Source organism: Lepidochelys kempii, chromosome 13 (assembly GCF_965140285.1).
Source record: "Lepidochelys kempii isolate rLepKem1 chromosome 13, rLepKem1.hap1, whole genome shotgun sequence".
Classification (NCBI taxonomy): Eukaryota; Metazoa; Chordata; order Testudines; family Cheloniidae; genus Lepidochelys; species Lepidochelys kempii.
Window position 1 is genome coordinate 3,503,972 of NC_136392.1, and position 27,037 is coordinate 3,531,008.

Below are 27,037 nucleotides of genomic sequence, written 5' to 3' on the forward strand. Positions count from 1 at the left end.
TTAAGATCATTCAGGACAATTAAAGAGCCCTACATTCTATGCCATATTTTTAGAGGATCTCTTTTTAAATTAATTTTAACTTAATCTAATTAACAATTTACTTGTAAATTCTGAGAAAATTAATTATGTTCCCAAAGAGTAAGTACAGTAGTTTTGGGAAGGATATGCTGTATCTTCATACGTAACAAAGTACTTGAATCGCTGCTTTAAGTGCAAAACTCAGCTCTGGCTTTACTATATCACTGCAAAAAGAAAAGGAGGACTTGTAGCACCTTAGAGACTAACCAATTTATTTGAGCATGAGCTTTCGTGAGCTACAGCTCACTTCATCGGACGCATACCGTGGAAACTGCAGCAGACTTTATATACACACAGAGATCATAAAACAATACCTCCTCCCACCCCACTGTCCTGCTGGTAATAGCTTATCTAAAGTGATCATCAAGTTGGGCCATTTCCAGCACAAGTCCAGGTTTTCTCTCCAGGTTTTCTCACCCAGTGGAGGGTGAGAAAACCTGGACTTGTGCTGGAAATGGCCCAACTTGATGATCACTTTAGATAAGCTATTACCAGCAGGACAGTGGGGTGGGAGGAGGTATTGTTTTATGATCTCTGTGTGTATATAAAGTCTGCTGCAGTTTCCACGGTATGCGTCCGATGAAGTGAGCTGTAGCTCACGAAAGCTCATGCTCAAATAAATTGGTTAGTCTCTAAGGTGCCACAAGTCCTCCTTTTCTTTTTGCGAATACAGACTAACACGGCTGTTACTCTGAAATATATCACTGCAAGTGGTGCTTCCATAATAAAACATCACAAGTAAATCATCATTTGAAATTTATGCTTAAAACTGGTTTCAGTCCATTTTCCTCCACTTGTGTTTTTTGCATCTATATCCAAGCAAAAACATTTTAGAACTACAGCCTTTCCTGTTGTACTACAACAAAATACTTTTCTCAAAAGAAATATTTGGAAATTAATGGCAAGTCAAGTGTGTCATTATGCCTGCCGTTTTGAAGGACCAGCACTGTAAACAGCTATAATTAATGGTCTTAGAATTTACATACAAACCCCTTATTTTAAGGGTTAATAATGAAACTATAAAAAAAAACTTGGATAAAAGTTGGTATGTACATTTTTTTTAAACTGCTGGAAGAAGAAAAAAATGATTGTTTTTAACTTTCAGGGGAGAAACATAGATGCAGAAACATAGATGCCAACTTAAACCAAATATTTTTTTTTGACAAGAAGTAAAATATCATAAACTTTTTTTTAATTTCGTCCTCCTCATAATAGCAAGAGCAGCTAAGTACACTTTGTACGTGGTCTGTTAAATTTTCATTATGATTTTGCAAGACGTGTAAAAATATAAAATAATAGACATTTTACCAAAGTATGGTGGTGTTTTCTGCTTATTTATCTCAAAATAGTTTGTTTACAAACAGCTGTCTTGTAAGTGATTAAATTTGTAATATGAGTTAATCAATTTTGACATTTTCACATAGAATTTTACTAATTATAAAGCACTCTCTGTAAGCACTGGGGCCTCATTGGCAGGATGCTGCACACCTCTTCTTATTAGCCAAACACCCTCAGCTCCCATTGATTTCGCAAGAGATGCACACCATCTTGCAGGATTGAGCTCTATATAATTCCTTCTAAATAATTCATTATAATGGATTCTGCTGGCCTATTGCATAAATAATGCTATTTTAAAACATTTTTATATATGACTACCCTGTTGACTGACTTAATAGCTTTTTAAATTGAAATGTAAATTTACATTTGTATTAATGTAGTAGATATACCATAGGGTATTGTAAAATATGATAATGTGCAGATTAGTTTTAATTTTGAAATGTACTTATTTAGCTTTTGGTGATTCCTGCTGTGTATAAGCTAGAACACGTTTGGGGCTTTGTTTGTTTTTTAGAATAAGGAAGTTATATATAAAAAAAATTTTTAAACAACATTAAAGATCATACTTTCACAGGTGAAAGGCAGAAAATTCAAAATTAAGTCTAATTCTCTCCTTTATACACATTGTTTTGTATTAAGAAACCTTTAATTCTAAATCTTCAGACTTGTTTAAGTCGGTCTCTTGCTTTAAACGCAAGACTAATATTTAAATAGTAACATTTGGCCGGGTCATTTGTTTTATTACCACTAAAGCTTAGAATGATTAAAATTATGCATTTTATTTTCAAGAAAATCTGCTGAGGACTGAGCAAAATAGCCTAATTTATGACATTCTTGACATGGAGGAAGAAGTTCCTTTGTCACAGGAGCTTCCTGATGATAATGTAGTGGGTGAGTCTGTAGTGTTTCTGTTCCTTCTGATTACCTAAATCAGCACTTCACTTATTTGTTAATGTACAATACTAGTGTTATGCAGGCATTATGTGATCAGAATCATATCCTTTGCTTCGTTGCTGCCTTGGGTTCTGTTTTCCTTTTTTCTTATATACTTTGTTCCCCTTTCAGGTATAATTAATTCTTGGAATTCTGTGTCTGTAACTCGACATTGATAGAAACATGTTTTTACATTATACCTTTTTTCTCCCTCATAGGATGTTGTGAGGTTTAGTTTGATATCAGCTCCTTGGATGAGAGGGGATATGATTGCTCTTTATAAATACGTCAAGAGGGTAAACACAAGGAAAGAAGAAAAGCTATTTAAGCTTTTTAAAGGACAGTGTTGGCACAAGAGCAAATGGGCATAAGCTGGCTATGAATAAATTTAGGCAGAAAATCAGAAGCAGGTTTCTAACCATCAGATGAGTGAGGTTCTGAAACAGTCTTCCAGTAGGTGTACCAGGGGAAAAAAATATCGAGATTTAAGATGGAGCTTGATAAATTTATGTATGGGTTTACCTGATGGGGATACCTGTGATAGAAGGGGACTAGAATTGATGACCCAGGAGGTCTCTTCTAGTCCTATGTTCCTATGATGAAAGAAACTGCAGAGTGCAAAATATTTGTATTAAAGTATTGTTCTAGAAACTAGTTTCAGGGAGAAAAAAAATTCGGTTGTACCTTAAGACTTACCCTCATTTTTCTAACTCTAATATTTGTGTTTTGATACCAAATGAATTAATTAAATTATTTTTATTGGATTGTGGGATGTGTGTTTTACAGTGAATTCCAGCTATGTAGGTTCTATGCATCCAGAAGAAAACCACCAGATGAGTGAAACTACACTGTTGACAAATGAAAAAGAAGGATTTACACTTGACCCAGTTGATGCTACAGGTCAGAGTTCAATCAGTTTCCTGTTAGGTGCATGCAAAGATTACAATTCCTGCTGCATGGAAAACCCTGAAAAGCATTTTATATAAAATTATTCTAGTTATATGACTTGCTTTACTCTCCTCACTCATTATTACTAAGGATATTTGTGTCAGAGATTATTTTTATTTACGTACATTTCATCTGTTCCTGCTGTCAAAGTTCAGTTCTGTTCTGAAAAGTGACTATGGAAAAAGGGCATTTTCTTACTCAACTGATCCACTCCCAATGTGTATTCACAGTCTTCTCCACTTACTAAAATAAGTTTTATTACTTTTCACTCCTGTGAGCAATGCAAAACCAATACTGCTGTAGGAGAGTGAACTGTATTCAATTCTGGCTTATATACCATCAACAGAATTGTTAACTCAATTCCAGTTGCAGAATCTTTGTTTGTGAGTTGTGGCCAGAAAGAACCAACATTGACTTTCAGATTCCAGGATGAATTTTCAGGGTTTGCAGTCAGAAAAAAACATCTTTTTACTTATAAATTGATCTGATTTGTTTTGGAAGTCATGCTATTATTATGGTCACTTTTTAGGGTCAAGTCACACTTTAATTTCTCAGATGAATTGTTATCTCTGTGTTGCATGTTCATAAATATTCCTCAGAAACTAGGTCTGATTTAAAATTCAATTGAATGTGTGCTCCTAATTCCCTTGTGTGCTTTTGAAAATTCCACACTAAGGTTGGAAAACATTCTGTATAGAAATGAATTTTAACAGTTTTCTCTGGAACATCAACAATTCTTTATGCATAGAATGACAGTCTTATCTTCAGATTTCCAACCTTTTAATGCTTTTTTTCATGGTCTTAATTTTACTTAAACATAAAGATTTCCCTAAGATATTGAAAAAGGAAAAAAATTCCTCATTACTGTGATTAACAGGTGTTCAAAGTCAGTTCATTCAAGAAGATTAAAATTGGAAGTCTTGAAGAGATATCTTCAGTCCTTGGAGATACAAGAAATGAAAGTGTAATTTGTTTCATCCACTGGCCAACTCATGTGGTACATTTGTGGGTGTTATCAAATACATAAAATGATACAATGGAAAAGAATGTTATGAAATAAACACCCGCACCATTCATATTGAAACTAAACCTTAGAATGCTTACATTTTCCAATTTTCCTGCCAAATGACTATTGAGATGCATATATGTGTGTCTCCATGTGTTGGTGTTCTCCTCATTCAACCTCTTAAAGGGTTAAAACTGACAAAAACAGACATTAATTCTAAAATACTATTTTTTATGGATGTTAGTGATTCTTTGCCTTGCTATCTTCTCAGTAGAGTAAACTGCCTTTACAATACCTGAGAGAGAGGGGAGGTGAGATAATATTTTTATTGGACCAACTTCTGTTGGTGGAAGGTACAAGCTTTTGAGGTATATTGTCTGTCTCTCACACACTTAATCATATCCTCTTACTTAAATAAACCATTACTTTACAGCTTTTTCAGTACAATATTCATAAATCTTCCTGTACTTAGAGGTATTTGAACTTGAGAGTGTGCAGAATTCCCAAAAAAATGAAGAGGCTGTCTTTCTGAAAACTTTTGGTGAAATGGTCCCCTCATTGTCAATGTAATTCTCCAGTTCACTCTACTTTTTTCTAAACTATTTCCAGCCTGTCCTTTTTATTCCAACTATTATATTAATGCTTAAGTTTTAAAGCATCAGAACTTGTTCGTATATATTCATAATTCAACAAGAAATTAGAGGAAAATGTTCTAAACTGTAGTCAAAATGTCCTTATTGTTTGGCTGGTGGTTGCTGTATTGACACTGTTTTTTTTTAGCTTAAAGATTGACCTCAGGATGTGGGGGTGTGGGAGATGAAGGCAATACTTTTAGCTTCTCAAGGAGTGTTACCAGAACACATGCAATAAACAAAATGCCCTCTAAGTTGCTGCAAGAATGTTTTACGAAGAGAGTTGTGGACTGGAAGTAAAGTGGGGAAAATGGCCCACAAAGGGAAGGTCAGCAATGTCAGGGTGGCCTAATATCCAAATCTCTGCTTTAAGAAGATCACAAGCCAGCCCCTCCCCATTCCACACTCTTGGTACAGTATATGCTGTCATCAGAACTATGAGGAAGGGAGAGCTCCTGTTCAGATGTTGACACCAACATGCTGAACAATGAAAATATGGAAAAAAGAATTCAATTTGAATAGCATAGTTTACTTCAGCTGTGTCCTGTGATACCCAGCACCCTAGTATAGTAATAGATAAGCATCCATCAGAAAAGTAGATAAACGTCCATGTTTGTGAATGTTTCTTATGCTTAGTTGTCATAGGGAGAAGGAGCTTTAAAAGAAAGAGGAAGTTGCTTGTTGATGTAGTGAAGGAGCTCAGCAGCAGTACTATTTACAAACAGCTTAGCAACAGCATGGATACTCTCACTATGTTGGATCTTGCACCCCCCACAAGAAAGTTGATGATATGGAAGAAGTCAGGAGGAGTGGATAAACTTCTGTCCCGTACTACACAGCCTTTGATTAATGCTGAGCTACAAATGGTAAAGGTTTATGCCTTTGTATGCTATTACAACATTACCATATAAGTGATGGGATTGTTGCATATTTAGGACCTGATTATCAGAGATGGTCTCCAATTTTTCAGGTTTAATTTTGTGTGCCCAAGTAACTGTGTGTCCAATAAACTGCAGGTGAAAATATTAACAATTGAATTATCTAATTGTACAGAAATTCAGGTAATTGGACATCTGATGACTATATTTGTATCTACTGGTATTTGCTTCTACAGAAAAGTCTGCCATCTCTAGAATTCAGGCCCTTAATCTTCAAAATTCCAAGAACCAGTACAAGACGGCATAGAAATATGAGCGTATGTTTGTGATTTCACATATAGGCACTTCGTTGATTGCACACTGGTACATTATTATTTTTCTGATGTATTGCTCTGTAATTAGTACTAGACCATATTGACCTTCTGCAATGATTGTTTGTTATAATAGTAATAAAAATATTATATAGTGCTTTCCACCCGTAGTTTTCAAAGTGCTTTTTGTTTGTTTTTTGTTTAAGTGTTCTGAGGTCTTCAGGCTACCAAGTAAATACAAATGTATTATGATTATTGTTTTATTAATATAATATAATTGAGCAGGAATTATATTCTAGGATGTCCTAGTTTTGAACAATGAATTCCAAGAAAAAAAATTACTAACCTTTAAATTTGTAGAGCCAAATAAGATCAGCTTGAGGAAAAATGTGTGACTTGACCTGACACTGTACTGTTGTAGTAAGAGCCTTATGTTAGAAAGAACATTTTAACAGTCTTATAAGGCAAGAGGTCTTACAGAGAAATGGTGTTAAAATTGTTTTAAATATCTGTAGACATGTCCAGTTTTACTGAAATTGTCATTTCATTCATTTTAGTTACTGAAACATGTTTTCAGTTGCACCAAATGGAAATAGTGCCAGCTAATCAGATCACTGGTGGTGGCTACTTATTTATTGATTTAAAACAAAACTTCATCTGGTTACAAGTAGAACATGCTTTTAAAAAAACAAAACTGTACTTTAAGCTCTTATCTGAAGCACACAAGTCATTTCTCTAAGCCAATCAGAATTCAGCTATTCAATAATGGTACAGTGAACAGCTGTCACTATCTTGCTCCATCGACTGTTAGACAAAAGACTTCAGTCTTTCAGTATAATGGGAATAAAGTAATTGGAATAGAACATTATCACAAGAATACTTCTGTCAGATAAATGTTGAAGCAAAGCAGAAGGAAGAAGTATGTTGTGAATCCTGAACAACAGTGTGTATATTTAAACCAGAAGCCTGTGGTATACCTGTTTTTATACTTTTATTTGAAATGTTTTTAATTTTCCCTTTTATTAACTATTTTAGAGGAAGGCAATTGAAACCAATGAGACTATTTGCATGAAATATAATTATTAATATTTTCAAAGCAGTGCAGGGGATTTAGATACATGTCTTTGTGTAGCAAAATCCCCTGCACTGCTTTCAAAATCTTAACCTATGTTTTTAATTTTTAATTTTAAGTAAAAACCTTCATTTGTTAATTACAATAAGACACTGTACTACATCTTTTTTGATAATAACATACTTACTAGTGTGCCATTGACCTAAAACTTATCTCTGTATCCAGCTATGTCTACATCTCTTAGCACGTTGCAAGACAAGAATCTCTTGAACACTGTCTTCTTATTATTCTGAAGGATGTTGGCTGGAAAAATAGGTCAAATCATGCATGGAAGAACCTTCCAGGCATGGATCCTCACCTCTTTTCCACAGGAGGGAGGTATCAGTTGCTTTGTGGCACTGTTCCCTGCTCCCTCTCCCATGATTTCAGGGACTTTCCAGACAACTTTCTGTTGGTTCAGGGTCCATGATGGGGTGAAGACTGCTGGGAGAGCCCAACTTGGGTGGGAGTAATGCAAAAGGAAGCACATAGTGTCCCCCTACTGGCCCCACAGAGATTGTGTAGGCTGTATTACCTTTTATATGGGGCACCTCTTTAGTGGGTCACCCCTCCCTATAAGAGTGTTCCAGGGGAGCTTCTGGAAGAGGACACTGGAGTGCAAGAGCAGGTGTTTAGGCACAGGTGTCCATGCAGATGGCCCCAACCTCTTGTTAATCCTTTGGATCCATACAGATCCCTCAGATCTGCAAGGTTTAGGGACAGAGCCACACCCTGTTCCACATAGAGACAAATCATCCCCCCACAACTATATGAGAGAAACTCCCATGTGAATAACCTCACAGATTTTTCTTTCCCTTATCCCTCTCCAGTGGGTTTCATTATTGGCGTGGTGAGGGGGTTGGTAGGGAGAGATGAGCCAGCCCAGTGTTAGCTTTGCCACTTTCTCACTTAGAACAATTGCTCTTAAATGGTGGCTCGGGACCCTAAAGTGGGTCGTGATCCCGTTTTAATGGTGTTGCCAGGCTGGCTTAGACTTGCTGGGGCCAGGGGCTGAAGCCCAATCGCCACTGTCTGGGACCAAAGCCTGAAGGCTTCAGCCCTGGGCAGTTGGGCTCAGGTTACAGGCCTCATGCCTGGGGCTGAAACCCTCAGACTTTGGCTTTAGGCCTCACCCTACCCCCCTAATCAGAGGGGCAGGGCTCGGGCGGGCTCAGGCTTCGGTCCCCCTTCCTAGGGTCACGTAGCAATTCTTGTTGTCAGAAGGGGGTCGTGGTGCAATGAAGTTTGGGAACCCCGATTTAGAGAATCTCTGCAAAATTGGTTAACAGGGTCTGAGTCAGTGTCTCTAAATTCGGAATTAAAGCAATTAATATACAGTAACTGTCCATCATTTCCTTGTATTTTCTGCTATGTTTTGTTGCTAGTTATTAATCTGAAGTTACATTCTAGAAATATAAAAAAGAAACAAATCTTTGTTTTTACAGTTGTTTTCAAATTGCTTTAAGTATCATGGCTTTAAAACTGGAAGACAAGGTATACAGACAGAGTCTGAAACTGAAGAAACAAGACAAGAGAGAGAGACTACAGGTGAGATTTTTATAATTCTGCTTGTCTCAACTGATTTTATTATTTAACCACCAGCAAATATTTTGTTTTAAACTCACACATTTTATTTAGTGTTTCAGACACAAAACATTCAATGTGCATCACTGGACAAACCAGAAAGGCAAGAAAGTTTAAGAAAACTAGTTACTCACTTAACCATTTATCTTAGTTATAGGGCTGTCGATTAACTGCAGTTAACGCACGTGATTAACTCAAAAAATTTAAAAAAGTAATCACGATTAATCACACTGTTAAACAATAGAATACTAATTGAAATTTATTAAATATTCTTGGATGCTCTTCTACATTTTGAAACATTGATTTCAATTACAACACAGAATACAAAGTATACAGTACTCACTTTATATTAGTTTTTATTACAAATATTTGTATTGTAAAAATGATAAACGAAAGTATTTTTCAATTCACCTCATACAAGTACTGTAGAGCAATCTCTATTGTGAAAGTGTAATTTACAAATGTAGATTTTTTTTGGTTACATAACAGCACTGAAAAACAAAACAATGTAAAACTTTAGAGCCTACAAGTTTACTCAGTCCTACTTCTTGTTCAGCCAATCACTAAGACAAACTTTAAGTTTGTTTACATGAAACCCTTCTGCCTATCAGAGTTGGCAGCAACAAGGGCCGGGTTCAGTATCTAGGGGTTCCATTCCAACAACACAATGCAAAACCGGCTCCAGCCCTCACCCAGTGACCTGGGACAAATATATACCACCCTCGCTGGGCACCTCCCAGAGGCAATACTTCCCCTCTCGCAAGCACAGAGTCTGAGTGTAGCAAAAAGCTTTTTAATAACAGAGAGAAACAATGTGGCATTATGTTGGGGAAACACCACGAACAGGATTCATAACACAGCCCATGAGCAAAAACCCACCCCAAGCAAACTGGGGCATGTCCTTTCCCTTGGGTTCTTGAGTCCAGCAACCCGAAGTCACCCAAAGTCCCAAAAGTCCAATGGCCCAAAAGTCTCTGTCTCTGGTCAGGGCAGCCCCAGAGTTCGAAAGTTTATCTGCAAAGTTTTACCTCCCAACCTGGGTGGAGAATGGTGGGGGGGAGAGGTAAGAGGCACCTTACATGATCTGAAGCTGACTGCCCCACAGCTCCATAGGGCTTCGCTCCGCTCCCCCAGCCAGTCCACAAACTGCTCCGCTCTGCTCTGCGTCCCACAAGCAGCCCCCACCGTCCCATGAACTGCTCCACCAGCTGGTCCACAAGCCACTCCAGCCATCCCGCAAACTGCTCCCCAATATATCTTCAGGTTACCCCACTACTTAACACAACACTCAGTGATGTCAGCTCTTAGTCAGTTTTTAGCTCTTTTGTGATTTCAGCTTGTAGTAGGGGAGCCTTAGCACTGGTGCACCATTAGCCCAAAGTGAATTCAGCTCAGCAGCCTGTAACTAGACTCCTAATGGAATCAACATTAGCTCTTGATATTCCACAGTGGAGAGAGGGAAAAGTGCAATTAGCATGTAAGGCCCTCACCAGGGGGCCCATGCCACCAAGTATAAATACCTGTCCCCAGCCTCTCTCAATTCACAGAGTTTTGGAACCCATGTCCCTTGCCTAGCGAGTGCTACTTAGTTGATGGCGAGTCCCTCCATCATAACAAAAGGCCCAGTACAGTTCCAAGCACAGTTCCCATAATCAGGGTAATAACAATTTAATCTTCCTACCCCAATAACAGAGACACTGGGGATCCCACAGCAGCCAAAGTGACCATTTGGGCAGCTATGGCCTCATTCTAGGTGGGGTGGGTGTGCCTATGCAAATGAGATCAGCCCCTGAAGTTCTTTTCCACAACTTGCCACACCTACCACCAGATGTCAGGGTGGAGCTCATTCTGACTCTGCTTACATCCATTTATGGGAGATACTGCTGCCTGCTTCTTATTTACAATGTCACCTGAAAGTAAGAGCAGGCATTCGCCTGGCACTTTTGTAGCCGACATTGCCAGGTATTTACGTGCCAGATATGCTAAAAATTCGTATGCCCCTTCAGGCTTCAGCCACCAATCTGGAGGACATTCTTCCATTGCTGATGATGTTCATTAAAAAAGCAGTGCTTAATTAAATTTATGACTGAACTCCTTGGGGGAGAATTGTATGTCTCCTGTTCTATTTTACCCTCATTCTGCCATATATTTCATGTTATAGCAGTCTCAGATGATGACCCAGCACATGTTGTTTGATTTATGAACTCTGTTACTGCAGATTTGACAAAACGCAAAGAAGGTACCAATGTGAGATTTCTAAAAATAGTTACAGCACTCAACCCAGGGTTCAAGACTCTGAAGCGCCTTCCAAAATCTGAGAGGGACAGGGTGTGGCATATGCTTTCAGAAGTCTTAAAAGAGCAACATTTCAATGTGGAAACTACAGAACCCAAATCATCAAAAAGGAAAATCAGCCTTCTACAGGTGGCATCTGACTCAGATGATGAAAATGAACATGCATCGGTCCACTCTGCTTTGGATTGTTATTGAGCAGAACCCGTCATCAGCATGGATGCATGTCCTCTGGAATGGTGGTGGAAGCACGAAAGGACATATGAATCTTTAGCACATCTGGCACGTAAATATCTTGCAATGCCGGTTACAACAGTGCCATGCAAACGCCTGTTCTCACTTTCAGGTGACGTTGTAAACAAGCGGGCAGCATTATCTCCTGCAAATGTAAACAAACTTGTCTGAGCGATTGGTTGAAGTAGGACCGAGTGGACTTGTAGACGCTAAAGTTTTACATTGTTTTATTTTTGAATGCAGTTTTTTTGTACATAATTCTACATTTGTAAGTTCAACTTTCATGATTAAGAGATTGCACTACCGTACTTATATTAGGTGAACAGAAATATACTATTTCTTTTGCTTTTTACAATGCAGATATTTGTAATAAAAAAAATATAAAGTGAGCACTGTACACTTTATATTCTGTGTTGTAATTGAAATCAGTATGTTTGAAAATCTAGAAAACATCCAAAAATTTTAAATAAATGGTAGTCTATTATTGTTTAACAGTGTGATTAATTGCAATTAATTTTTAATCGCTTGACAACCCTAATTAATTATAAAGAAGAAATACATATTTTGCTTTTATAAATACTTCAATGCCCTGTTTAAAAAATGCTTAAGAATAAGAGGCATAGTACATTTGTTAGCAGACTTGTTTTTCTCCTGGTGGTGTGTTAGGTTTGTGAGGGTCTCTTTATCTGGGAGACCACTGAAACAAAAAAAGGCTTTCATTTTATTCTGAGATTGATCAATAATAGCCCACTGTCCCAAAACAGATATTTAGGTCTATTCTATTCTGGATGACTGAGACTTTGTGGAACATCCAGAAGGAGACACGTTTCTTCTGGAAACTCTTTATTACAGGTGTTCCACCCAATTTTGGTTTTCAATTCATCTAGAGAAAACAATCTGTAATGTTGTCAAAAAGTTAGTTAGAGGAATAGATTAGGATACCCCTATATCCACAATTATTCTTCCTCAGTACTTAGCAATGTACTCTGTCTCTTTTTAAAAAGATTTTCAGACCCAGATTCACCCAGTTCATTTTGAGCAGCCTCATGGCATAATTATAAAAATTTATAGGCATACTTTAATGTTTGCCCAATGGTAGTGAATAAACAGCATGTCATACCCAGCCTGTATCACATACACATTAATCCACCTCTGTATGATGGCTGCTTGCTAAGTATGCTTACCCATAATAACCAAACAAGCAAAAGGAAGCGTGGACAGAAGTGTTACAGACCATAGACTAGCTCTCTCCGCACATACAGCCATCCCGCCTCTTTTTGGCACTAGTATACCTTAGATCAATTTCAGTCCTGGCATAAATGAGTGCAGAGAAAACAACAGAAATTGCACCTTTTATTCCAATGCTGGGATTGGTCCCTTTTCTTATTTATTCCTCCTCCTTTATTAATTTGAGAATGTGACAACCAGCATTATACTTTACATTGAGTAGAATGCGATATTGTCACTTGCCGAATTTCACTGTAGGATGTGTTGAGAGAACTATACTTGCAGTGGAAAACAGTGTTTATTCCATGGTAAAAAAGTCTGCTTCTTAACCAGTCATTTATTTTGTAAAATTTTCCTGCAAGTGAAAGGTCGGTCTTTAAATGTTTCCAAGAAAACTCTTCCACTAGCTTTTTGTCCCAAAGTACCCTTGGGTACGTAGCTCCTCTGCTCAGCACTCATTTCGATTCTTATCCTCCATGATCGTTAGGTGTCAATGGTGGTTGATTTTTGAGATTCAATGTAATTTCATTTTAAACTTTGTTTTCTTGTTAATATAGAGATGTTGATAATAGAAGAGTCAAGTTACCTGCAAGAGTCAGCTCATACAGAAACTGAGAGAACTATTACTGATGATTCATTTGTGTTGGCATTACAGAATGGCAGAAATGAGGATGCTAATAAAATTGATGAGGCTATAGTAAGCACCTTCAATAAATGTAAAAGAACCAATGCATGTATTTATTAGCCATGCTTTATATTAAGTTTCCATTTACAGAGAGCTGGTAAATAATTAATAGATGTTATAAGTATGTTACAGACATGAGTAGCTTGTGTTATAGATGTTTTTAAATACATTAGTAAAATGTCTTATAGATGGTTATAAACCATGTTTATAAGCAAACTTGTTGGATGCTATACCAATTTATAAACCATTTATTAAAGTATCTTTTCACTTATTAATTCTTTATAAACTACTTATAAATTGAACCTAATTATTATTTATGTGTGCTGGAAAAGATACATGGTATGTCCATTTTTATCAAGGTTAGAATTTCAGATCTCCCTCATATTTAGTAACATCAGCCTGGACATTATAAAGTCCTTTACTGTCCTAAGCAAAACTAGAAAATGTCTTTGTTTTGTTTGTTTTAATCTGAGGTTTTTACTGTAATGTAGAGTTTATATTTTTACAGCAATATGGTGGGTCCTACAATACATTCTGCTCTTTTTTTAAGCAATTGCTGTAGTGCACTGCAGAAGGGTGTGGTGTTGCTGTCACATAGAGGGACCTCTATATCCTTTGTGCACCACAGAGGGAGACTCTGAACAGTTTGGTGCAGGTGAAGGTTGGGAACAAGCTGGGGCAGAGTCTGTGCATACACACTGAATATGAATCTGGTAGTTGCAACTCTCCATTGGAGATTGTGGAGGCATTGCAATCACTCTTGCAGAACACAAGTCTGTGCCTTGCCCATGGGGTGGGAAAATTAGTTACTGTAAAAATACTGAGATATTAAAGACTGGTAGTACATACTCCTTTCTGTATGGAGAGGATGAAGCCAGTAAAAACAATATCCTTCCACAATTTCAAATAAAAATTAACACATAAGTTATTTATTTTAAAAATGTAGAATTCATGTTTGTCAGGTTTTTCCTGTGGGTGTCAAAATTTGCACAAATATGAAACCCTGGTTTGGTAATCAAGGCCCCATGTATTCCACCATTTAAGCATTGTAGAATTTGCCTTAAATCAACTCCTTGCTGCAAAATGTAAGCTTTCATTTAAAAAAATGTTTCTGACCTTAATGGTTGTGAAGAAAATCTTAAAAACTTGCACCAAGTTTAAACTTGAATCTGCAGGCAGCCTGAAACAGTAGCTATGAGTGGTGTGAAGTACCCCATTCATCTTAATAGGGCATTAACTCCAAAATACAAAGATAACATTTTAAATGCCAGATTGGCCCATGAATAGTAGCAAAATATTTAAAAGGTTCTGATACTCTTATTCACACTGATAAGCACCTTACTTTGCAAATAACCCCACTGAAGACAGTGTGGCAGCTCGCATAGTAAGTAAAATGCTGTTAAACAAGATTTGAGCCCATCTGAGTAGCAATATCTAGCTAATGTTTTTACAATTCCTCACAGCCTAGTACTCCACAGGTGCCAAAAGCCCCAACTGTCTCCTACACAACTACCAAAATACCCAGCTTCACACTTAATTACATCTCTGATGTGGTTAGGCATTGTCAAAATAGATAATACACGGGTCACATAAAAAAAAATTGCAGCCTTAAAAAGTGAAGTTTACCCCAGGTAGGGATGTAAATAAGTGTTGAAATTTAAATGAGTGAGCTAAAATACTTGTCCCATTTTTAACATTTTGGCATGTGATTTTTATAAGTTACATCTAATGCTTGTATTAATCTCCTATACAGGATATGGTGAGGAATGATCAAGACAGTGAAGAAAGAAGGTGGAGCAAAAGAACTCTTCCAATATTGAACACTTTACGGGTATGATGTTGGATTTAGCCATTAGATGCTTTTTAAATCAGTTATTGACTTGGATTGAACCATAAAATATAATGACAGGTTTCAGAGTGTACAACCACTTTCTATTTGTTGATACATTACATGTGCTACTGGTCTCCGAAAGAGTTTCATGTGTGATACAACCATGTTTTATTGTGTGTTGACATGGATACTCTCAGGCTTCAGAATGCTTTGTATAGTGGCAAATCCTGCCCAATTTTTGGAATTTTTCAAATTTCCTAACTTTGGAGTATTTGATTTCTCACTCTGAAGTTTGCTTTAACACTGGACCATGATCTTATTATTGGTGGGTCTGGTAGCACTGCCTATTATTAAGGTTGCCTGACACTTCCCATTGTAAGACCTCTATTTTCAGTTGCTCATAACTTTGCCAAATTTTGCCAAACTGTTCAAGCTAAAGTTTTACATGCTGGGTGTCTGCATCAGGCTAAATTTTGTGGAAAATTTCAGCCCAAATGATTCAGACATTTCTCAGAATGATGTTAGGGAAATGTACATTGTTTTGCCCATATTAAAAAAATTCTGATGACCTTTACTTTAAGAAGCTCTTGTGTCCATATATTTTGCAGCAGGATCTTGAAATTTGGCAGAGGATTTTGCCTTTATGTCAGGGATGTGCTGTTTACCTTCCCTGTGAAAATCTGCCCAAATTCGGCCAAATTGTAAGTCTTTGAACAATTGCAACAACTGCTTAGTAGAGCTTCACAGCTAAAAACTCAGAAGGTTCATACAGAATCTGGCATTCTCCAGCCCAGGACTAAGCAGGACTTCCCTAAAACTACAGGTCTAGACTGCTGTGGGCTAGGCATCAGAAGTAAGAGCAGGGAGACTGCCTCTCCTGTGCTCTTGATGCCCTCCTTCTCTCCCCCACCCCCATGCTGGCACCCAGGCACCACTGAGGAGGCAGCTGTCTGATTTGAATGTACAGGGGACATAAGCCAGATCTGGTAGTGGGGGCAGATGACTGGGTCAGGCAGTTGGTGGGGGAGCCTGGGAGGAATGGGAAACAGAGGGATGGGACCAAGCCTGGGAGATGGCTGTGGGGAGACTGGATGTGAGAGATTGGGGTAAAGAATTAATAGTTCTTCAAATGGCCCTGCATATTCCCACTTATGAGTATTGTGGCACCTAACAGTAGAATCTTCTCCAAGCACTGCCTATTAGAGCGCATGTTCTCACACCCTCACCCCACCCTTCCCCTCAATGCTTTTGAATGTTCTGAGGGCAAGACTATATAAGGGGGCACTGAGGGGCCACCACCTCAGTTCCTTCCAATTGCTGCAGCAGACAGAAGTGAACCATTCCAGGCCATTCAGATCCAGGGGTTTTCCTCCTTTGATAGTGCCTTTGATAGTTTTAGTTGTTGTTGTTCTTAGTGTGCAGTGTAGTTAAGTAATAAGTGTAGATAGTTAAGGAGAGTTGGTAGGTTTGGTTTCATTATATTGTGGAACAGTAGAAGAAGAAGAAGAATCTGGGATTTAAGAGATGTGCTTTGTGCTCAGCTGTCTTCCTGGCATTGGATGACCACATTAGATGTCTGAAGTGCTGCGTTGAAGGTAATTCTCCTTCTGGGTGTTCCATTTGCTGGGCTTTCATGCTCAGAGCATGCAAAGACAGGTAGAATAGACTGCAGGTGCTTCTGCTTATGGAGGCTTTAGCTGCTAAATCCTTTGGTTCCAGATGGTCATCGGATCTGAAGCCTAAGAGATCAGTTTCAGCTCCTGAGGCTTCCTCCAGCAAGACTAAGCTGCCTGAAGGTTCCCTGGACATTGGGATCTTCAATAGTTCGGTCTCCGGATCCTTCTGTTAAAGCTGTCAAGGCTTCGAAAGCACCACTCGTGTTAAAAGGCCATCTTCCTGCTGAAGATCCTGGAGCCACATGATCGGCTCCAGCCTTACCTGTTCTGAGGAAGAAGATGAGGGAGAAGACAGCCAGTGTTAACAATGCCAGATTCTGTACGTCAGTTTTATCGGCTCCATACAACTCTGACATGGCATTTGTGGTTCTGACTCTGAAACCCTGGTTGATTCTGGATTCAACTTCAAGCTTGGATCTGGTACTTAAATTAGTGAGACAGGCTCCATCCTCTGCTTCTGTTCAGAGACTGTCCTCAGACCTGAAGAGGACTTTTACAGTGCTGTCTGATGTGCACCTTCTTGCTTCTCATCACTTCTCAGAACCAAATGAGAGTCAGAGGACGATGAAGAAGAAACGGGTGTCGTCCATTCCATGGTCGATGTCTTCTTCACCTGGAAAGAGAAGAGCAGAGGAGATCGTCTTTCTCCATATCCATCAGTGCATCCTCTTCCTAAGACTCCTGCAAGATCCTCTGGCAGATCTTTCCCACCTTTTATTTCTCTTTGCCTTCTGGTTCCCTTGTTGTCTCTGGTATGATCCAAAGTGGTTCTGAGGTAGTGTCCTCATTCAGAGGAGTAAAGAAAGCATTAAGACACCTGATTCATCCCAGTTCATGCCTCCTCAGCCTGGATTCCCTCACTCCTTTGCTTCTCCTCCTATGGTGTGTTTCCAGATCCCAGATGTTGGAGAGACTGGCAGTCCTAGTCTCCATGTTGCATTGCACTGCAGGAATTTCTGAATCATCTCCTTATGGATGGAGAGGTGATGTTTCATCTGATAAGGATCCAGTGTCTCAACAATCATTGGATCTGGTTGCACCAGATCCATTGCAGCTCAGGCAATGGTGCCCGATACACTATCTGAAAAGAAAGATGAAGAGAGAGCTCCTCTTTTTGAACAAGAACAAATGGACACTGACTTCAGTGTCACCTGATGAGCTCATGTCAGCTGATGAGCATGTGAGTGTGCTTTCTGCTTCTTCCTCTTCTGAGGATACTTTTCAGTTCTACGACCTGGTGGACTGCATGGCATTCATATTGAACCTTCATACGGTGGCCTTGGGAGAAGAGGCGGAGTGGGAGGCGGGGTCATGGTTCGGGTGCTGGTGCCCGCTTCCCCTCCCCCTACCTCCACCCCCCGTTTGAGAGAGCTTCCGCCACTCTTGGAGTCAGTGCTTCAGTCATTATTTAATTAGGACTCTGTTCCAACCTCCTGAGTTTTCAGCACTACACATAATTGGGAATATGCAGAACCACTCGAAGAAGAAATGAAGGTTACTTCCTTGTAACAAGAGTTCTGTGAGATAACTGCATATTCACAGTTCCCACCCACCATCCCCTCTTTCTCAGAGTCTTATTATGGTTTCTCTGGGTTAACAGTGGAAGGGACTGAAGCGGTACAGAGGGCAAGACCCCATTATAAAGCCTCACTCTCAGAATGTTCAAAAACACTGGGGGCGGGGGAATGATAGGGGAGTGCACGTGTTCTGGGCACTGCTTAGAGAAGGTCTACCTTTAGGCACCACCAGGCAGTGCAATACCATAGAATCATAGAATATCAGGGTTGGAAGGGACCCCAGAAGGTCATCTAGTTCAACCCCCTGCTCGAAGCAGGACCAATTCCCAGTTAAATCATCCCAGCCAGGGCTTTGTCAAGCCTGACCTTAAAAACCTCTAAGGAAGGAGATTCTACCACCTCCCTAGGTAACGCATTCCAGTGTTTCACCACCCTCTTAGTGAAAAAGTTTTTCCTAATATCCAATCTAAACCTCCCCCACTGCAGCTTGAGACCATTACTCCTCGTTCTGTCATCTGCTACCATTGAGAACAGTCTAGAGCCATCCTCTTTGGAACCCCCTTTCAGGTAGTTGAAAGCAGCTATCAAATCCCCCCTCATTCTTCTCTTCTGCAGGCTAAACAATCCCAGCTCCCTCAGCCTCTCCTCATAAGTCATGTGTTCCAGACCCCTAATCATTTTTGTTGCCCTTCACTGGACTCTCTCCAATTTATCCACATCCTTCTTGTAGTGTGGGGCCCAAAACTGGACACAGTACTCCAGATGAGGCCTCACCAATGTCGAATAGAGGGGGACGATCACGTCCCTCGATCTGCTCGCTATGCCCCTACTTATACATCCCAAAATGCCATTGGCCTTCTTGGCAACAAGGGCACACTGCTGACTCATATCCAGCTTCTCGTCCACTGTCACCCCTAGGTCCTTTTCCGCAGAACTGCTGCCTAGCCATTCGGTCCCTAGTCTGTAGCTGTGCATTGGGTTCTTCCGTCCTAAGTGCAGGACCCTGCACTTATCCTTATTGAACCTCATCAGATTTCTTTTGGCCCAATCCTCCAATTTGTCTAGGTCCTTCTGTATCCTATCCCTCCCCTCCAGCGTATCTACCACTCCTCCCAGTTTAGTATCATCCGCAAATTTGCTGAGAGTGCAATCCACACCATCCTCCAGATCATTTATGAAGATATTGAACAAAACCGGCCCCAGGACCGACCCTTGGGGCACTCCACTTGATACCGGCTGCCAACTAGACATGGAGCCATTGATCACTACCCCTTGAGCCCGACAATCTAGCCAGCTTTCTACCCACCTTGTAGTGCATTCATCCAGCCCATACTTCCTTAACTTGCTGACAAGAATACTGTGGGAGACCGTGTCAAAAGCTTTGCTGAAGTCAAGAAACAATACATCCACTGCTTTCCCTTCATCCACAGAACCAGTAATCTCATCATAAAAGGCAATTAGATTAGTCAGGCATGACCTTCCCTTGGTGAATCCATGCTGGCTGTTCCTGATCACTTTCCTCTCATGCAAGTGCTTCAGGATTGATTCTTTGAGGACCTTCTCCATGATTTTTCCGGGGACTGAGGTGAGGCTGACTGGCCTGTAGTTCCCAGGATCCTCCTTCTTCCCTTTTTTAAAGATTGGCACTACATTAGCCTTTTTCCAGTCATCCGGGACTTCCCCGGTTCGCCACGAGTTTTCAAAGATAATGGACAATGGCTCTGCAATCACAGCCGCCAATTCCTTCAGCACTCTCGGATGCAACTCGTCCCATGCATGTGAATTTGCAAAGTAATTTGGAAGAACTCCGGTTACATGTAAGTAACCTTCATATTTTAATCCCAGAAGGGACCATTAGATCTTGTAGTCTGACTTTAGAGGAGACTGGGACTGGCTGGGAAAAGAGACTGGGACTATGAGCCAGGGGAAAGAGATTGTATATGGAGCCCGGGGCAGGAGATTAGCATTTAGACCCATCAGGGCCAGGGAATGTGGACTGGGGGCAGTCAATAGGAGGCCAGAGGAGAAAGGGGGCTAGTTCAGATGAGGAGTTGGAATTTGGGTGGGTCATGGACAAGGAGCCAGGCAGTGTGGGGAGGTCTGACAGTAGCTGGCCAAGGGTAGTGGGACTGGCGGGGGAGGTGGGGAATGGGAGGGGAGGGGACAGGAGAGAAGGGGTCAAACTTTTGGGGAATGGGCAAAAAAGTGTGCCCACTAGGACACACTCCCTTCCAGGGCCTGTAATGGGACCCAGGATTTCTGAGTCTCACCATTTAAATCGCTGTTTTGAGTATCTGTGAAACCTACTGGCAAAGTGTCTTAACCTGTGCTAGCGCTGATCCGCCTAGAGGACGACATCCTGCTATTCCTATCAATGGCTCCCTTAGCTCATGCGGTAGGGGTTGATGCAGTGGCACTGAAGATTCCAACCCTGCTGATGACCCATATGGGTGTCAATATGATGCCGCATGATGGAATTTCTTGTTTTTAAGTTTGCTTTTTTTTTTAAACCTGGGCAAGTGCACACAGAGAAAACGACTTGAAGAGAACATTATTAACCTGCAAAGTCAAAAGCTAGGAAATGCCAGAATTAAAACTGCCTGTGCAACTTTGATTCGGCCTGCTTGCATGCATGCGTTATGATACAGTCTGCCACTGCATAGTCACATACAGGTTTTTCCACAAGACCTCTATCTTGTTCAGTGCACAGGATGGATCTGCTATGGTGGTTAATCAGGATTTTGTAATAAAGGAGACTGCTGTCTGCAGGATCCTTGCTTCATTTGTTGCAGAAGTTGGAAAGTGTGCAATGAATGAGGCAGGAAGATTATGGCAGGAAGAGAAGGATGGTCTTGTAATTAGGACAGTTGAATGTTGTCCTGGAGAATTGGATTCTGTCCCTACCTCTGCCACAGAGTTCCTGTGTGATGCTAGATAAGTCACTTAAACCACATATTTCATAAGTGGTCATTCCTTGGGTGTTCCTCACCTTCTGGGTGCTTAGCTTGAGACTCTGGGGTCTCACGGCTGCAAATGAGGTCAATAGGAGTTCTGCTTTGAACAGTGCTATATAATACTAAATACTCTGAAAAATCTGAGGTCCTTAGTGTCTCAAAAATGGGCACCCACGGTTAGTGGATACTTTTTATCTTAATCTCTCTGCGTCAGTTCCCAATCTGTAAAATGAGGATAGTAATAACTCCATCTCACAGAGGTGTTGCGAAATTTAATTATCTAATGTCTGTGAAGCATTCAGATGCTATAGTGATGAGTACTATAGAAAAACCCATAAGAAAATTAATAATTCTTCAGAACAAGGTTTGAATAATGTGTGGTAAATAAGGCATGGGCCACACATTGAACAATTAGGAGAAAACAAAATATTGAATAGGTGTGCATTAATTGAGCATAGACTATTCTGTGCACTGAATGAGGCAGGGATTCTGTGGAAAAAAATAGTAATAGTGATCATACAATTAAAGAATGTATCAAAATGCAAACATACAAGGGGGGTATAAGCAAACTTAATTCGAGCATTTCCTAACTTTGGAGTGCTTGATTTTGCAACCTTACTAATCTTCTTTTAACATAGTTTGTGTGTGTGTACACACACACACACACACACACACATCCGGTGTGATACTTGTGTGTATATTTACATAGTCATACACATAGCCATTTACAAAAATCACACAATTGTTTACCAAGTTGTGATAGACTTTACTGTATTTTTAATGGTATTTGCTGTACTTAGAAGGGAAGATAGCAAAAGCCACAGTAAATTATAACATAAGGACCGGCAGTTCTGCAAAGCCTTACACATGTGATTGTTTTTATGGATCTGAGTAGTCCCATTGAATTAAATGGAATGAATAACTTATACTGTAAATATACATGTAACGTTTTGCAGGATCAAGGCCTAAGTAGATTTTTATGGGATACATTTCATCTTGTATCATCAACAGTATTGCCAACTCCAACAGTCCAAAAACCATGACTCAGACCCCACAAAATGATGAGATTTTTAAATAAATGTTAGGTTCATTTTGTTTGCCTTTTGCTTTTTAGCCCTGTTAGGATGCACTTGCTTTATCTTTTCAAGCTTTTCTGCATAACCACAAAGGGTAGAATTTTTTTTTTAAATGAAAGTTTAGATTCCCGTGCAATCTCTTGATTCCAGAAGTGGAGGGGTTAAGAGAACACAAACTGTTGTGAGATTTGTGATAAAATTGCAAGAGTTGGCAACATTGTAAAATTTGTGAAGAACTTTAGGAAAATTACATACATTAAAATATACAGATAAGAAACCATCTTAAGGCCTCGGTCCTGTAAATATTTACTCCTGTGCAAAAATTTTTGTAAAATCAGTACCTTGGCTCCAACACCATGGGATCTAGTTTTATGAGCAGTTAAACTGACCTAACTATATTTTTCAATTTCTTTTTCTATACAGAACATCAACAAATCAGGAGTTAGTTCTGTCAGTTTTCTGAAGTTCTGTAAGAACGATGACCGGAAACAAGTTTCAGCCAAGTTTTACAGCTTCCTTGTTCTAAAGAAACAGCTGGCTATTGAGCTTACTCAGTGTGCTCCTTATGCTGATATTATAGCAACTGTGGGTCCAAAGTTCCATACTATCTGAGAGCTAGCATTATCTATACATATGATTCAGAGACTGGTTAAAAATTGTGCTCTGAATTTTTCAAAAATTCTTTTTTCCAGAGGAGGGAGTTGGTCTCATCAAACCATGAGGAATTGACAAATAGTTCCCCCTTTTTCATCCTTGCACCTCCTCTCTGGATTATGTAATAGCTAACCTTGCGTAGATGTCATATATATTTCGTGGTTATTTATGAAGAAGATGTTTATTTAGGTTTTTAAAAAATATTTTGTTTAATATTATCAATAGTTCAATATTTTGTTAATGGAGAAAAGCTAAAAATAAGCATTCAATTCAAGCTAATTTTGTATTGAATATTAATTTTTTTAAAAAAATCTCTGTGAAAGTTCTATAAAACCTGTCTAGAGTTACGACAAACACTGTTTTTAAAAATTGTTAAGCCAATTTCTTTTGCACTAGGTTATTTTTCAAAAAAGACCTATTAAATATTCAGTCCAGATGTCACAGGGTCCATGAATAGATTTGACTATTTCCTATGGCATTCTAAGGTTATATAAGTCACATACAAATGTCCATATATAATGGTCCCTGAAATCCTACTAACTAATGCAAATATTCAACTTGTGTACATCTCTGAAAACTGATATAGAACTCACAAACCATGGTACTGTCTGTTTATTTCATAACTGAAAGTCATGTGTATTTATTTTTAACTTTATTTGTATTGGATAACAGCAATAAACAATATTTTGCTACTTTGTGATAACAGTGATCCTTTAAGTGGTCTTTATCAGAAACATTAGAATCCATTTTAAAATTATAACTTTCTTACAGGGAGAGTTTAAACTTTATTTTTTAAGTTCTCGCAATAGATTTTCAAACAGTGCTGACCATGTCTCTTACTCTAGAAAACTAATAGTTCCATTTTCTGTTACTCTGCTGGTTCTTTGGGGCTTTGTAGAGAAGTTACTCCAGACCCAAAATATTCATATAACATCAGGAAGACATGTTAAACTATGAAATACTGCTCAGTATTTTTCTTAAAGATTACTTCTTTTTAAATTATTTGTTGATGTTTAAAATTCTTTGTTAAATTTATATGTAACTAACTCAGTGCATTATTATATCATTTCCTTCCTTTTCTCCTAGGATGTTCTATCACTTTTATTTCAATGTTGTAAATTGGTGTTTTCTGCATTGAGAAATTAGTTATCTTAAATATACTGAAATGTGAGATGGTAATGTACACTAAATTTTTTTAACAAAATGTTAATGTATTTTGTGTGCAAACCATTGAGATTAAATCAGTAAAAAGCAAAAGCAGACATCTTCTTATCTTGTTGGTATCAGCTGTAAAGTGTCAAAACCAACAGAGACATCCTGGAGCCAGGATTTGCTTCCTTGATTTAGCATCTCCCTGGCTGCCTGGAAAATTATACAGTTAAAAAAATAGCGTTTACACTTGATTTGTAGGGCAGCCCTAACAGTGATCCATTTTTGGGAAATATCCTGGAGAAAATGTCTCTTTTTAACTGTCAGCAGTTTAAATGTAAGACAGAATGCTAAAGGTTCCTATTCTCCCCATAATTATCTGATTTTTGTGTAGCTTTAATGAAAAAGTGAGCTTATTACCACTGTTATTGAAAGTGCTGATATGCTTGCTCCTAGGATTTGGTGTGCAACTCAGAAAAATTGTAAGTTACGGATGTCCAGAATGACTGGAAGACGCTGAAAACAGGGAATAGCAGAGCTGGTTTGACACTTATCTAGCAGATCGCACTGTATGTATTTTATATTTGTACAGGCACCTTGAACTTCAGACAAGGGCCTTTGAGAAATTAAAATAAATACTGTAAACTCAAGTGTACATCCCAAGGACTCCAGTTCTGCTCCTTCCTTCTCCCAGTTGGGCTTCTGCCTCCTGGATAGAATTCTGGGGATCCCTGTTTGATTCACCACATATTAAGCTGTGTTTCAAGTTGAGGAAGACTTATTCTTTGTTTAACAATAAGGACATGCCTGACACTGTACCAGACATAAAGATAGACCTGGTCCCAGTGGGCTTACAAGCTAAAAGATAGACATAGAGGAGACAGGCTACAGTGGAAAATTCAGAGGAGGGGCTAGCTCCTAGATTTGTTTGTTTTTTTAAATTTTTTATGGGGCATTGCAAAAGAATGGAGTTTTAGAGCTTGATCCAAAGGGGATTTGGATCAGCTCCTTAGCTCCATTGCACATGTAAAGTGAGGCATAATTTAAAGGCATGTGGGCTGCAGAGATGTTACCAAAGTTATGATTTTTGCAAGATCTTTCATTACTGAGAATGATGTGTAAGAAGGAAAGAAGCCAGAGCCCAGATGAAGTTTACAGGGCTAGCATTTAAAAAAAATATTTTTTAAAGTGAGCACATTTGGTTATAGAGTCTTTGAGACACAATAAACATGGAATCTCACAATTCCAATTCTAATATATATTTTCCTTTTTACCATTGCTTTTCAAAGCAGGACTGTACTTTAATGTTGTATTTCAATTCAAGAATTGCTTTCTTAGTTTTTGATGTATAAATATAGGCCTTAGTCCTGCAACTGCAGGTGCTCCTTTGTGCCCACATAGAGTCCTGTTGATTTAAATGGGGCACAGCAGTACATCCATGGACTGTCAACTGCAGGATCAGAGCCATAGATAGATTTCCACCTGACAGAATCTCTCAGTTCTTCTTTGAGTGATTGGCCACCTGTATTCCACTTCTGGTGTGCATGCGCCTGAGACCATAATCTTTTTGAATAGCAATGTATGTTGGGGCTGTGCCTGCACACTGCACGCCCTCCGGTGCCCCATAGCCAAAGGTATAAAGGGAAGAGTAGCCACAACTGCCCTTCAGTTTCTTCTTACTGCCCAGAACAGCAAGCTGCAGTGTCCCATTCCTGGTGCAGTGCTTTCCCTACTTAGTTGTAACTGGTGTTATAGTTAGACTAATTATATTCCCCTCCATGTACGCTTACCCACCCATTCAACTAATACCATAAGGTCCTGATGTAGCTCAGACAGGATGCAGCCTTAATCATAATGATAGCCCCAATATGGCCCAAACAGTTTTGGTAGGCTCATCAAGTCCATCAATACAGGCTCTGATCACACTTCCAGCTCAACATGATATAATAATTGAAACAGAGGGCCATATTCTAGACCCAGACCCACATCAGTGTATCTCACAGTCTGGATGCTGGCTGGCTAACAACCACAGACAGATCCTCTTCCAAGAACATCCAGGATATTCTGGCTTGTAGTAGAAAGGACCCCACTAAAGCAACTTATGGGGAAAAATTGAAGCAATTCTCTGTCTGGGCAATGCAGATGCCCATACCTCCATTAGAGACTGCAGTAGCCACTATTCTAGCTTACTTGCTAGCCCTAAAGTGTTCAGGACTCTCCGTCAGCTCCATAAGAGTCTTTTGGCAGCTATTTCTGCTTATCATCCTCTCATACACGGTCACTCGATCTTCTCACACCCAGCAGTTGTTAGGTTTCACCAATTGTCGAGGTTCAGCCTTTCTGGAACCTCATAATTATATTATTGGGGTTAATGAGTCCTCCCTTTGAACCCCTGGCATGCTGTTCATTATACCACCTGTCTATGAAGATCACCTTCCTAGTGGCTGTAACCTCATCCAGAAGAATAGGACAGATCCAAGTCTGTATGGCAGGAACCCCGTCTAGAGTGTTCTGTAAGGACAATGTGACACTAAATCCCCCACCCAAAATTCTTGCTTAAGGTTGTCTCTTAATTTCATTTGAATCTAGTAATCCACTTGCCAGTTTTCTTTCCCACACTTTATACCACTCAAGGTGAAGCAAAACTCCACACCTTGGATGCAGTCAGGACTATCTTTTACCTTTTGGACAGACTGAGACCATTCAGAAATTCTCCTGGACTATTTCTGGCCATTGCCAACAAAATGAAAAGTCAGTTTGTATCCACACAAAAGTTTTCTAAATGGGCTTTGGTCTGCATTACAACTTTCTCTGCAATAGCTCACTTGGACCCCCCTACGGAGATCAAGGTTTGTTCCGCCAGAGCTCAAGCAGCCTCGACAGCTTTGCAAAGGGGCAGTCCAGTCTCAGAGACTTACAGATC

The 27,037-nt window shown here is 39.4% G+C and overlaps 1 protein-coding gene across 1 annotated transcript in view; it reads left to right on the forward strand.

The window, feature by feature from the left end:
• The window catches only part of RAD21L1 (RAD21 cohesin complex component like 1), a 33,597-nt gene extending 10,674 nt beyond the window's left edge, over window positions 1–22,923 (forward strand). The window contains exons 6-11 of the mRNA XM_073309517.1: window positions 2,206–2,307; window positions 3,136–3,249; window positions 5,572–5,801; window positions 8,681–8,783; window positions 13,130–13,269; window positions 22,735–22,923. Coding sequence (XP_073165618.1) covers window positions 2,206–2,307; window positions 3,136–3,249; window positions 5,572–5,801; window positions 8,681–8,783; window positions 13,130–13,269; window positions 22,735–22,923 — 878 coding nt within the window. The remainder of the gene's footprint in view (window positions 1–2,205; window positions 2,308–3,135; window positions 3,250–5,571; window positions 5,802–8,680; window positions 8,784–13,129; window positions 13,270–22,734) is intronic.
• Window positions 22,924–27,037: the final 4,114 nt, after the last annotated feature.